The sequence below is a fragment of the Lissotriton vulgaris genome, chromosome 2_1 (genome assembly GCF_964263255.1).
Source record: "Lissotriton vulgaris chromosome 2_1, aLisVul1.2, whole genome shotgun sequence".
Lineage (NCBI taxonomy): Eukaryota > Metazoa > Chordata > Amphibia > Caudata > Salamandridae > Lissotriton > Lissotriton vulgaris.
Genome location: NC_141687.1, coordinates 1,311,201,807 through 1,311,216,758, shown reverse-complemented (window position 1 = coordinate 1,311,216,758; position 14,952 = coordinate 1,311,201,807). Strand labels below are relative to the sequence as shown.

The 14,952-nt window shown below is 42.2% G+C and overlaps 1 protein-coding gene across 1 annotated transcript in view; it reads left to right on the top strand.

Moving 5' to 3' along the window:
• SEMA5B (semaphorin 5B) overlaps positions 1-14,952 on the top strand; it is an 848,743-nt gene that overhangs the window by 412,703 nt on the left and 421,088 nt on the right. The window contains exon 5 of the mRNA XM_086957072.1: positions 10,640-10,685. Coding sequence (XP_086813198.1) covers positions 10,640-10,685 — 46 coding nt within the window. The remainder of the gene's footprint in view (positions 1-10,639; positions 10,686-14,952) is intronic.

Genomic DNA, 14,952 nt, shown 5'->3' with positions numbered 1-14,952 from the left:
AATCTTACTGAAACTCAAGAAGAATAAAACATTGAAATGTATTGACGCATAACGTCAGGCATGATTTAGCTGTTTGACGAGCAGAAAAAAAGAGGCAGGATCCTGGAATGCCTTTTTCTGAACGTTCTAGGAGTTCTGGAACTAGGAGTGTGGAAATAAAAAGAGTTCTACATAATAAAAGTCTGGGTTCTAGCCATAACATCTGGTTAACATTGAAAACACCCTCCAACTCTGGATTTTAGTTTGTATTTCTCTACAGGTTTATGAATTTCCTACATGGAAATACTTATGTCACAAATCTCTTTGACTAACCTCCCCCTCCCCTCACTTTCATTGATCTAAATCACTATTCAAGATATTGCTTTCCGACTGCGTCTATAATTTGGGAGAAAAGACTTCTCGAATAAGGAGATGTCTCTAAAAAGAAAGGTAACGCATTTCAATAACCTAAATGATTATATTTGGGGTAAAAGGAAATCACAACTCAAAGATTAATATCAAATGGAAGAGAGGCTTAGCACCACAAATATCTCTTTTTATTTTTGAAGTTTCCAGATTCTAAATCGGTATAGGAGTTCCGAGGCTGCTCACAACCCATAAAACCCAAGCTAGAGGAAGAGTTAAACTGCCGCTAATGTGTACGACACCCATCATGAGCCAGTTTGGAGTAGGATTGTAACAGATCTCCCTTTCCACTTCTTTCATACACTTTTAAGCGGGCTGGAAATGGTAGTAATAGTTTCCTCATAGTTTCCTAAAAAATCTATTATATTTTATGAAAAATAATACCACACCAAGATGTCCGCCACTCACTGCTTTTACTTCCGCAATGGAAGATGCTGCTTCTCTCACATTGCATTTATTAAAGACAGATCAGGAGGTGGTCAAGCCCCGTCTCCAAAAGCACTCGTACACAGGTGTGGGCTCCGGCGCGCTATGGTGGGCTGACTTTACACTCCCTATAAACTCGTTTAATTTTCGCTCTAAAAATCCTTTGCCTTGGGACCTCTTCATACCAGGCTATGAAACCCATGGAATATTGGAATATCAGTTGCTGTACAAATCACTCTCAGAATGCTATATCTATAATGGGGAGATTGCTCTATAACTGAACCTTTGCTTTCAGTGCAGCCTGCTGGCGCGGGATAAGAAGCAGGCCTCTGCCTTCGCTGTTATCACCTTGAAAGAGATGTTAGCTTTCATTCTCTGGTTTCAGATGAGAGGCTGAAAGGAATGTTCAAACGTTTATACTGTGGCAGGATGCCATGGATCATCCATTTTACATTATATCAAACATTCTGGCGGACTGGCAGTATGATTTGTGTGATTTTATGCTCTCTGCGCAGAATTTATACTAGGCCTGTATCAGGGGAAAAGCTTCCATTAAATTAAAGAGCGGTTACAGCATACACAGCTTATTATTTTAAAATGTTTTGGCATTAACAACACAAGTTTTCTCATTTGTTTTGTTTAGTTGGCTTTTGCGCATGGGCAAAAACATTAAAAATGTGTTTCTTTATTTTTCAAATGCTGACAAGGCCTGCATTTAATAATATTAAAACAAGGTTTGGCAAAGCCAACATGTTCGGCGTTATGTTGATAGGGAAAAGAGAAGGTTAATAGTTGGTTGACTTTCTTTGTGTTACCCCAGCTGTTCTAGAAATAAGTCCAAAAGTGAGACAATACCTGGGCAGTGGCGTAACCATTGTTGAGGGGGCCCCCCTGCAAGGTACACAAAGTGACCCCGGTTCCGGAGTTAATTCGGATCCCTCAGGCCTGAGTACAGTGCTGAGGAGGCCCCCTGCCGTTCAGGACCCCCGCACACTGTGGGGGTTGTGGGTGCCATTGTTACACCACTGTACCATGGGCTACTACACATGAAAGCTGGGAGCAGGACTGCATTCACAGAGTTAAGCTCAGTGCTTAATTTGAGCCAGTGGTTTCCTATGGTGGCACTGCTCATGTAATTTAGAGATGAGCATAATAACAATGCAGAATAACAGTTGTTTATGAATACAATATACATTAAAAATAACTAATAACTGCCTCCGCAGCCATTCCTTTAGATTTGGGGACCTAGAATAATCTGAACTGTCCCACTTGCAGGTGAGAAAGATGGTTAGTAGTTGTTTCGGCAACAACAGGGGCGATGGGTGGTGCAAGCTGCAGTGGCCTTCTGGTCAGGGCCCTGGAACTTATCATTTTACAAGTTAATCACAGCTAATGCTGTACCCTCAAAGAAGAGTGTAATGAAAAGGAGTCAGAAGATGACGTTTGCCTCATAAGCGGTGTACTTTAAAGGCATACACAGCAAAATATTGCACAATAGATACTTTTGACAGAGGGCAAGAATGTTGTATGTTTATTAAAACTTTTTTACGTGCACAACTTTACTTTATGAACCAATAAAAGCTATAAATCCAACACATTTTCACGATAGCAAAGTAAAACAAATGATTGCCCAAGAGTGATTAATGAATAGCACATACAGGCACATGCATCATTGTTGGCTCTTGCGATTTCTTAATTGTGATTTTTAAGGATTCGCAATTAAGAAATCGCAAAACCCTATGCATGAAGAAATCGCTGACAAATTTGTGATTTCTAAAAATTCCTTAATTGCGACTCGCAAATTGCAAGTCGCAATTAAGGAATGCCTCCCCATTCATTCCTATGGGCTTATAGGCCCATAGGAATGAATGGGAAGACATTCTCAATTTGCGATTGGCAATTAACGAATCGAAAATTGAGAATGCGATTTCAAGGGTGCAGGGGTGTCCAAAGGACACCCTGTTGCACCCCTGAAATTAATCTGTGCACATATGTTGTGCACACACATGCCCTAAGGGCATGTGTGTGCACAACATGAAACTTTGAAAAATGCACAAAAGTGCATTTTTCAAAGTTTTCGCAAATTACCATGAGGTTCAACCTCATGGTAATTTGCTCCCCCTAATTGCGAAATCGCTATTTTAAAAACTTTCATGCATTGCATTTAAGGAATCGCAAAATGCGATCCCTTAAATGCAATCACAATTTGAGAACTTGCAAATATTTGCGAATTCTCAAATTGCGAGGGCCTTCACCTTTGATGCATCCCAAAAGCTGATTTTGCGATCGCAAACGGCCGATTTTTGCGATTCACACCGTTTGCAATCGCAAAAAGCTTTGATGCATGTGCCTGTATGTCTTTATGATACACTAACTTATCCAAACGTAAAGCACTTCCTAAGCACAAGAGCAGTAAATGGAAATTAAGATGAAATTTTGCAGCAAGTAAACACATGAAAGAAGACGCAGTAATCCTCAATTAAAAGTTTTACTCATGTCACATGACCGGTCCAACAAAACAAGTACATGATGCCCCATCATCAAAACATCAGAGGAACACAAATGGAACATTGTAACCAGCCACAAAATGTCACGAGCCCAATGGAAAGCCCATCCAACCAATGCCATATCATGAAACTCAAATGAAAGCCAATGGCTGAAGTAGCCTGACATGCAACTCACTCTTGAGTTGCTCATCTTGTACTTTTGTTTGAAGAATTTATGACATAACGTCATGCAAATAGCTGAAGCTGTTGGTAGCCTGGCATTGAAAATGTAATGAAGGAAATTTAGTGATAGGCTGCATTATTTTACAAATGTTTCCTGTACCACAGTTCATTTATTCAGTGTGGTCTGCAAAACAAAATACTGGATGGGCTAGCATAATTCATACTGTTTCATAACCTCAGCGTTGTGAATAGCAAGGAGGACATATGTATGAGGAGGGCCATGTGCCTCTGCGCACAAGTCAAAACCTACTTTCCTACCAGACAAAGGATCTACAATTGAGATTGGCTCTTTCTTGGAAAGCCTTGAGGAACTTGTATGCCTCATCAATATACTCCTTACCAATAAATCTGGTCAGTAAGTGGCAGGGGCATTATTTTGTCAAGGTATATGGCACTACAATGCTGCTTGTATTGAAAATGAGAGGGCTTACATGCCATGGCCACCAACCTAATTACATCTTAACGTGTCACTGACAGTCCGCATGGGATTGTGAGGTGTTAAGAGAAATGAGCAGGCATAGGAGGGACACAAATGCATGGAACTAATGGATTGAATGTGAAACTTCCAGGAAGGAATTAGCATCCTACAGTCAGAAACCCCCTGAAAGCAGTATTTGCTGTCTTGGCATCTAAGCTGAAGCTTTCTACCCTAAAAATGAAGCTTTCATATTTGTTTGTCCTTCTCATTGAGAAGTTAGGTCAGCATTGAATCAATTGTAAAGCATTTGCCTAGTTTAGTATTGTCCAGCAAGTCAGCATTCTTAGCACATCCCCCATTTTGTTCTTACCAATAGTCAGCATGGCTGGGAAGTATGCTTCACTGCAAGTGGCCATCCTCGTCAACTTCTGCTATCGAGAAGATTTATTTGGGCCACCTAACCAAGGTGTTGGTCTAAATGTGGACGCATCTTCCTAAATTATGATGGGGAAGAACAATAAAGTGGCATGGTCATGCAACCTCTAACGCGGTAAATTGCACATACCTAGTGTTTGTAGCTGTATTGGTGACAAGCGGTGATGCCCAAGTCCATATCTATCCAATCATTCAAATTGCAGGTAAACCTTACTTACCCATGCAATCCATGTGCAGTCTGGTAAGTTAAAACAAGCATTGGCAATACCTGTATGCCTGTCTTTTGCTACTGTGTTTAGTAGGGTAGGGTGAATTTGTACATGTTACATGCCCCCCCCCCACCCTCCCCGCTCCTCAAAGAAAAATCCAATAAGAAAGCACTATCCTGGACAATAGCAATATTGAAGCTGGGAGTTGAGTCCTTTCCTGGCCAGACTGCAGTAGCAGAGTTGAGCTGTATGCTCAAAGAAGAGCAATGCACTACCCTCTATAAAATGTGGGTATTGTGGATTAGCAGTGGTTCCTTAAGTCCTACCTATCAGTGCCAGGGATGTTGGGCATCATCGGCCAGATCCCAAAAAAGTCAAATAAGAGTCCTGTGTGGTTTGCTTAATCTACTACTTGAATCTCTCCCTTCGTTTCCTTAGTGCTTCTCACACTCTGGATATTTGGGTTGAAAGCCCTGATATTAGATAGGTGTAGTGGAAACAGAGATGATGAATAGTTTTTCGGCTTCATGGATATGGTGAGTCTAGAATAGTCATTCATATAGTAAGACAGCAGGGTCCATCTTTTTTATTTTCAAGAAGTCCTTCAACAAATAGTAGTCATTTTCAAGACTCTTGACAAGAGGAGGGGTAAGAATGCACAGGAACTGAAGGCAAATAGTGCTAAGGTTTCACTAAAAGGGCATCTTTGGCATGCAAATGTATCTCACCTCACAATGATCTTTTGCAGCCCGTTGGTATCCGCTCTGGTTAAAGGGGTTCATGGTTCAAGCAAAATGCCAGAATGTTCTTGTGTTTCTGTACTACCACTTTTTATAATTATTTTTGGGCGGAAGTGGATACTCCCGAGACATAAAAGGCAGTTTGGTACCATGGTTTATCTTTGACTCTTGCATTTTTTCTCTTGAAAAGTACTGGACTACTGGAATTAGGTGGTAATGGAGAACCTAACTGTGTGTCAGGATGGACCAAATTATGCCGAATGAAAAGGCAAATGCATTATAATGTAGTAATTTTGGTGGCAGGATTGTCATTATTTGGTCATTTTAACACATATGAATACTCCCTGGGCAAAGGTTTCGCCTCATTGGCACCATACTGCTACCCGAGATACAGCAGTCAGAAAATGAAAGGTGTCCAGTTAGACTTTGCAAAGTGCATGCCATCACAAAGCACCATCTGTGGCTCTTTTTAAGTAACTTTCGATCCATTCGAACGAAAACATTATTTGTTACTGAATTCTACAAAGTATGCTGGCAGCAGATTGTGGATTATTTTGTATGTGAAATAAATCTGTAATTATGTAACACAGCATCCACGGAATCGAATAATTATCGCAACCCTGTCATAAGTCGCATACATTAGTGGCTGGCATGGATCGGGAGTAGCGGGGGCCGGCCAGGGAATGTAAAAAAAAAAAACGTACCTCCTTGCTACTCTTCCCCCACGTGTTCTCAGTCTCTCCTCTCCGGGGCCGGAACAAGAAGCAGCCAGACTCCCTACACTACGCCAATCACAACGTTGCAATGCAGTGATTGGTCTGAGCGCCTTGAAACGGCGTTCAGCCAGGGAATGAGGGACTGGACATGTTCTCCACGCAGGCTGTGATGCAGCCTGCGTGGAGAACATGCAAAGTGGGCATTACTGTGTGGCTGGCCCGAGAAGGCTGGCCAAACAGTCATTTACACTTAGGAGTGGGCAAACCACTCCTCCCCTGCTCTGAAAGCAGAGCTGCCCCACCCGACCCGCAAAGCTGTGCAGCAGGAACAAATACAATGATAATAACCTTGAATTTTTATCATTGTATTTGTTCTTTCATTCATTCTGCTTTGAAGCAGTGAGGCGACGCTCCTCCGCCTTAAAGGATGAGCCGCCACAGGATGATAAATTGCAAGCCTTGATTCCCAGAAACCTCGACCATGAACAGTGTGTTGTTCGTGCATTTTCCTAACCCCATACATTTATTTCAAAACCATCTTGCTTCAATTTTGTTCAGTACATAATCGCAGTCATCCTGCCTATCTGGCCTTTTGTCGTGTCAATCATGATATAGAGGGAGAAAAACTTCTTAATAATCATGTTGAAGGTTGCTTAATGGTTAGTGCTCCAAAGGTGGGAAATCTTGCTATAGAAGAGGGGTACTTCTTCAAATCAATAAAGGGCATGGGCCATAATCAGTAAGGCTAGACCAATCTATAGTAGAAACACCAACACAAATGCAAATACTGATATTTATTAAACACTTAACTGACCACAATCACACGTGACACTTATAGTGACTGCAAAACAAATAAATGTATCTTTTTTCTTTTTAATTATATATCTTTTGATGGATCAATTTCAAAGTAGACTAGTTCATTTTACTAACTATTTCAATGAACATTCCAAACAATTTCAGAACTACATAAATAATGCAAACATATAACATATTTTACAATCCCAAATATAACACTACATTACATTTCACGTTAAAACATATTTAGGAAATGTGAGCAAGCTCAAATTCCAACAAGAAATAGATAGAATATGTAAAAGGAGCAAAAAAAACAGAAGGAAACCCAAGGGCAAGGTTGAGAAAATACACCTCAAAATTAAGAGTACATAAGATACAACACAGACCCAGGGAGAAAGTTTGCCAAACAGTACTGTATTCAGGTCGTTAGAATAACTTACATTAATTTGTTGTCATAATGAAGTGTAGACCTGATACTCAAAAATACAGGACACTTGTTTGATCACAAACAAACGGTCAACGCGTTTCAAACCCCAATTGTGTTTTAACGGGGTTATCCTCAGGACCTGGAAAAAGAGCTTGTACAAGCTTTATACTGGCACCAGCTATGCCCCTCAGTAATGTAGCAACTGCCAATATAAAAACTAATGCCACTATTTCTAGATTACAGGCGAACCTTAAAGGTGTTTGGATAAGGATGGTGATGTTAAGCTCCAAAGAGCGTCTTCATAGTGGTCCCATGGTGGCTCAAGGGTAAGTCCGTATTCTTAAAAAAAAAAAACACAACCATGCGTGTTTGTCAATCTCACGCTCCTATTTCTTCAGCCGCGTACAATCAGGCAACCAACAACCGCATGCTGACTGCATGCGGAGACACACTCGGGATGTTCAAAATTCACCAACTTTCTGACTTTATCCTCTATTAGAGTGTAGGCATATTAATGAATACAGCAACGGTTTTTCAAATATAGCACTTAAAAATGTATACAGAAAGTATTTTTTACATTGTTAAACGAATCTAACAAATCAAAATGTTTGAAGCTAAACTCGTGGAAAAATCTGCAGATGATACTGTAGTGTAGCGTTGTACAATGTCATTTGTTAAGATATAGTCAAAAAGTGATGGGAGATGTAGCTTAGTACTGGAAGCAGGACTGGACTGTTACAGCGGTGTATTGTTCTTTAAAGAAGTGCAACGTCCTCTCTGTTGGAGCAGGGTTCTAGTTGAATGTGATGTTGTTCCAGAGAGACCCTGGGCAGATAGATGGAAACGGCATGTTATTTATTTAGTTTTTAGTTGTTTTTGCACTTTGTCTCCTGTCTGATGGTGTCCTGGCTGGTGTGCAGAGGACCCCCAGAGATGGTGAGCGTGCTGTCCAGATATGTGGGGGTGCTGGATGTGATGGTTTTGTGCATGATGCAGCTGGTTATTAAGATGATGTCAGCCAGAAAAACGCTGAGACTTTGTTGCCAGTCGTCGTTTACAACAGACTTGTTCTCCCGAGGGCTCGAACGGTACGCGGCAGATTGATTCCCGCTCTCCTGCCCGGATAGTTCCGCGGCGCAGCCGTTCTCCTACGAACTCAACCCGGGTTCAGCTGTTTAAAAAATTGCACTGACTCAAGGAAAATAAACATGCGAGCCGCTTTCTGAACAGCGCACCGTGATCTGGGCGCTCGGTATCCAGACACTCCTGATACCACAACAGAATACTCGCTCGATGCCCAATTTCCATTCCTCGTGCAGCCCCTGTGCTGTCTGATAAGGCAAACACTTAACCAGTCCCTGTCCTGAGGAGAACCCACACTTATGACGGTTCGAAACGCGTTGACCCCCAGCCTGTGTCAAGAAAGAAGGGTGCAGTTAGGGATTAACTAATACCACCCACGTGGGCCCTTTCTGTCAATCTTTAAAATTTCCTACCACAGGTGTTGTGAGACAGGCAGGCAAATCCATTCTTGATCCGCCTGTCCATTGGTTGTTCAGTTAAAGGACTGGTGCTTTTCACCTATTAACTTTTTTTTTGTAAAGACTGTTGATGTAATTACTTTGCTATGCAATTTGTTTCAAATGTGTTTGTTGGTGTCATCCAAATCTTGATGTTTTCACCTTGAATGTCTGTGTATTTGTATATATTGTACATATTCTTGCATGTTTTTGAACTGACTGTATAGATAGAAAGTTCATTTGATGTCATATCTCCAATGGAGTAATGCAAATTGATTATAAGAAATAATATGTTTGGAAATACAAAACCATTGGCTACGCAGTACGGTCTGGCTGTGTGGACCTTGATTCTTCTTGAAACAATCCTGATCAGCCACGTTGTTCTGTTTTTTCAATTACTGAGATCCAGGCTGATTAGTAGTAGGATCCAATACCTTCACTTGCACACAGCCAGAAAAACGAGCCAGGGAAGTTGCTTAAGTATTGGGGTTGTGGGTTCATACTACTTCAGCCTCCGGATGAGAGTACTGCTCTGTGTTGGATTCCCTAAATAGGGATAAGTATTGATCATGGGAGGTCATAAAGCAGGGTATTGCAACCATACAGATGCAAAGGTACAAGGGCTTGACCAGTAGTTCTGAAGTCGCTTTCTGTGAGCAATTGTTTCACTTTCACAAGTGTAGAGAGCTGGCAGCAAAACTTCTTTGTTTGCTTGGAAGTGTGCGCCATGGGGTGAGGTTGATTTCCAGAGTGAATCCAAGTGAAGTGGGTGGAAGTTGGGGTTTGTTTATATCCAGGTGCAAGTAATGCAACCAGGTTTGGTTTAAATGATTCGAAATTCAAACTCAGACGTGGTTTCAATGATTATCAAAACTTTTTTATTGTTCCTGAAAAAGGAACGAGACCAATAAACAAGAAAGTTGCATAATTGTGCTTGCGTTGTTCTTTAGGGAGAGAATCCATTAAAAATGTAGGTGGTGAGAGGAGACTCAGTACGCGTATGTAAAAATTGAGCTGAAAAAATAAACTGTGAATAAAAATGTATTTACAAAGAGACAGTTATATTTTTACAGAGGGCGTTTGGCCATGCTTTTAGGTCTTCCGGTGGCCTTTGATTCTTTTGATTCCAAGATCTAGGGGTACAGAGTATCACAAGATTGGACTCCTGCAAACAGAACCCTGTTTGTGGGTACGTCCCCAGTGTATCAACTGGATGAGCAAAAGATCATGTTATGGGCGTCGTTTGGTTTAGCTCCGATATCCACCACCTACTGGAATGATTATTAAAGTGAGTCAAAGGGGGTGTTCTAGATGGAGGTCCTTCGCCATCACTCGGTGTTGTTCACCATCACAACTACCGAGATCTAAACACGTGGGACCTTTTTGTGCCCCAAAAGAGAATGCCCCTGAAAGTCCAGCACCTGTAATTGAATATTTTTTATGTTTATTATTCATAATATTGAAATTCTATTTAGTGCATATTTCAAAGTGGATTGTTTATTGATACTTAAATAATAGATGTAATTATTTAACATTTGGGCTCATGTTATGGACATTGGAAAGATCAATGGATGAATGGTACCGCTTGCTTTCAAATCTGCAACATGCAGATGACACCCCCGTCACTGCAGTGAGAACTCAACCCATTGAACTATATCATCAACTGTCATTTAAGAATAGGAAGGGGGTGGGCAAATATAGTCTGTCCTGGCTGTGCGAAATGTACTGTTTTCTTGGCATTGTCATATTTGGGTTTGGTTAAGGGTTGTGGCAAAGTGAGCCCTACCTTTTTTTAACAATTTTTTTTCTTTTTTCTCAGGAACTACCTCTTCAGACTCAGCCTTGCCAATGTCTCTCTTCTTCAGGTATGTCTATGTCTTCATTTTTCGCTTGAATTACACCATCCTTCCCGAATCGATTGAAATGGCTGGGTCACAATGGGACTGATGCAGGGTGACCTGATTTTGAAGACCAAAAATTACATTTTTGAAGCTACCCTGGTGCACATAAAGACTTAACTGACAGCGCTCACCCCCACAGAAAACAGACCACAGTGAGGCTTTGGGGAAATTAAATGCAACGTTTACGCACAGCATCATCTGTGTTAATTAGATTCATTTCGGATCAGGTATGCTAACTAATCCTGAAAAGATACACATGAACAGTGGCAGCAGGCATTGGTAAGAGCAGTAGGGCATGGCCTGCGCGGGGGGCGGGGAAGTCGACATACGACGGGATAAGTTAAATTAAAGAAATAAAACCACTTACCTTGCACTCGCCACATTGCCAAATCGTCAATGCGGCGAGCGCAAGGTAATAGTTTAAAAAAAATGTTTTATTTATCCTATCCTGTCTTATGTCGAATTCCCAGCCCCCACCTCCCCCATCCCACTGCTCTTACCTGTGCCGACCGCGACTACACATGAAAACTTGCTTCCCTCAATTTTTGGTCTACTCCCTTTAGAAACTGGAGCTTGCGCTACAGAAAATTCCCTGGGACAGATCTGAAAAAAACCTGCACTATTCTGGGTAATGGGATGTCAGGTCATCCTTGCTTGATGACATTCGCTGTTTAGTCAAACCCTATCAGTTCTGCGCTTGCACTGTCTAGGTTATGTGCTTTTTTTCCCTTCCACGGCTGTGCGCACTCCAATATAGCATCTGAATAACACCTCAAAGAAATTCGTGCTTTGGTGAGGTCAGTGAGTTGAGGAGGAAGTCTTTTCATGTGTTGGCCATCTCGGATTAAAGGGAAGCCATTCCAATTCTTCTCCAACATGGCCTCCGGTTTCTGCTCTCCCCTGGGAATCCCGGGCGGCTGCAAAGTTGAATTTCCTTTGAGAAGTTGACCCTAAGAAAGGACCTAAAGCTATCTGAGGGCACATAAAGCTCCCCCCGTCCAAGTTCAGTGTCATACATTTTTCACATATAAAAGACTTTGTTCTGCGCTAAAACCACCTTCTGCATTTTCATTGGCCAGTGCATGCGACCACAGCGTGCTTGTGCAAAAAGAAGGTTGAACTCTAGAGTTTAAGGAAGTTCGCTTCAACTACTGAGGAGGTAAATTGCTCATTTAAAAAAAAAAACCACGTATTTAACTGTGGTTGAGGTGAACACAACATCCCTAAACTAGGTTTCAGACTCACTGACAGGGTGGCAACATGGGTCTACGTTGCGGGACACAATGATTCCATCCATTAGCCTTCATTACAGATGCAACAGAGATACAGAAGCAGTAATTTCCTATTACTATTTCCAAGCGAGTCATTAATATGGGTTGTGAAATTACCTTGTTATTTTAAGTCGTCCCCAGTGAAATGAATAATAATATGGGACATCTGTGTTACCGCACATCATCGGCATGCCTCTTCCAACTGCTGCACCTTTCTGAAGGCGGCTTTTCAATCTTTGGTCTGGTCACTATGTCCTCAAAATCACCTGTGGTAATGCTGCATGGAAAATACCACCATTCCTCACACACCAAATCAAGACAGAAATACCTTTTCTGCTTGTAGTGGTGATTTGTAGTGTGTGCTTTAGACATTCCTTTTACCACATTGTAATCTGGCTCTTTAATTCAGTAATGTTAATGAAAAGAACTGAAACTACCTGAATTTAACAGCTTGCTAAGTGGCGGCATGGTACGGGAAACAGTGCCTTTTAGTATTACCACTGACCTAACGAAAAGTGAGGGGCCTCCATGCACGGTATTTAGAGGGGGCCCCTCCGGGCTCAATCAGGAGCTCTTCGGCCAGAGTGCAGTGCAGAGGGGGCCCCTTTGAGCTAGAGGCCCCCCTGCACCGCAGGGGCTGCCGGGGCCTGTGTTACACCCCTCAGTATTACACTGTCTCGTATCCCTGGTACAGCACACATCTTAATGAAGGAGGTGCGAATGATTGAAACTTATTAGGCAAGTAATGGAGTGAGACAAAATAGACAAGGCGGCCACCCAAGTTGGCTGCGGCAGCTAGTCCACGAGAGAGGAGGAGCGTCGCTCCACCTGCTGTGAGCGCAGCAGGCAACCACACAAATATAAAATGGCATAAAAATTTTATTTTATTTTGCCACCAGCTTACGCTGTATACAGCGCAAGCGTGAGGCAGGGGGCGGGGCTGAATCCTGCCATTGCAGGATGACTGCTGCCCCTTTCAGTGTACATGTCAGGTTGGCCGGCTGGCTACTACAGCCGGCCGACATGCGCACTGTAGACCCAGCAACTGCCGGGGGGGTTACTGGCACAGGCCCCGAGCTTCAAAATGAGCACTGGGCTAGCCTGCTCCCACCAATCCTGTAGCTGCTCTCGCACTGAGAGCAGTCCCAGGATTGCTTGGATCTGCGTTCCACTGAGCACGATGGAAATCCTTCTATTCCTGCTTGTGAAACACCGGGTAGAAATTCGGCATCATATATGCTGAGTTTGGCTCGATCACGTTCCACTTTATTTTTTTACTCTGTTGTCGCCAATGCATATCGGTCTTTTGCACCTGTGCTCGCAAAGATAGCCACCTGGCAGATGTTAAGCTAACATGCTTGCGCAGCCCCAGTAAGTTCCCTAGAATACAGCACATTTATTGTAGTCTCCATATATCACGTTGGTGCAACCAGATAAGATGGCTCCCTTGGCCTCTGGTGAGAGCAGCACCATATTTTTGCTCCTTTCATTGCAGGGATTTATGGGACTGTTTATTTATGATTTGAGATGCAGCACTGTTTTAGCCAGTGGAGAAAAGCAGATTTAGGTCCCACGGACCTGACATTTTTATTAGGCTTTCAGCATTATAGATCAGGGTATGTGCAAGTCTCGTCCCTGAAGTTCGGAAACACGCCAGGCTTTCAGTAAATCTGTAGCCTGGATGTTGTTGATCTCAGCAAACAGCCCTTCCTCCTTAACAACAGATCGTTTAGTCCTGAGCACCCCCCCCCCCCTTCTGCCGTAAATCATGCCACCTGCAAAACTCCAAGTTGTACTTCCTTGTCTTGGTGTTATTTCCTGTCCTGGAAAATGAGGCACACCTGCTTTGCCTAGGGATTGTTAACAACTAATCATTATCGCAAAAAACACAGAACCTCCTCAACGAGTGGGTACAATTACGAATTACGCATACTCTATGTCTTAAATCAAACCTTTATTCATTCAAGTATCAGTACATAAGGATGTGTACAGATAAAATAAATATAAAAAGGAAACGATATTCTATGTGGTGTGACTGAACCCTGAACACAACACAGAACAATTTTGTGCATGAGTAGACATAACAAAATGCAGTGGCTGTAAAATCTTGAGTGATGCAGATAAGAAAGGATTGGGGGCATTGTGACAGCATTAGCAGAGTCACTGGAATTATGTGGCAGTGGAGAACCAAGTAATGCAGCATGGCTGACAACATTATGGTGCAAGAAAAGGCAAATATTGCAGCATAATATGGCTTAGTCTGTAGCAGTATTGTTTCGCTATTTTAGCATTTTAACGCCTAGTAGTATTATCTGGGCAAGTTGCACCTCTTTAGTACCAGTTTGACACCCGAAAACAGCAGTCGGTCAACTGAGAAATGATCAGTTAATCTTTGAAAGAGTACACCACTGTGTGCATGTGGCAGTCTTTTCTTAGTAATGTGTGATTCGTTTGCACTAGAAGCATTTTGCTTTGTAAAATCCGCAAATTAAGCAAAAGATGTTGGATTATGTGGCAAATGTGGCATGTCCATGAGTATGTGGAAAACACTGCAGTTGCAGAATTGTAGAATTTAAGTGGCCCTGATAGTAAGGCATCGGAACCACATAGAGGCAATCTGCCATCATAAGCGTTGCAGAAGAGAGAATTACAGATGGATAACTGAAAATCACAGGGATATTTTTCACCGAGGAGTACTCAGTGACATCACATAGACAACGAGTGTGAAACTTCAAGCCATTGAGGTGGCACCATATACAGTTTTACGTTGTATATTGCTCCTATATGTGTCACATAGAAATAAATCAGTAAAATGGCTAGGAATAAACAGTGACTACCGTTACAGCGCAGCAGAGAAAAGCAAATTTTGTTTTTCCCTCCTGTGACGTATTTCCAATGAATAACAAGCATTTGCAGTGCAATAGGTCTCGCATTCGCGAGATTTTAAGCTATTGGCGTTG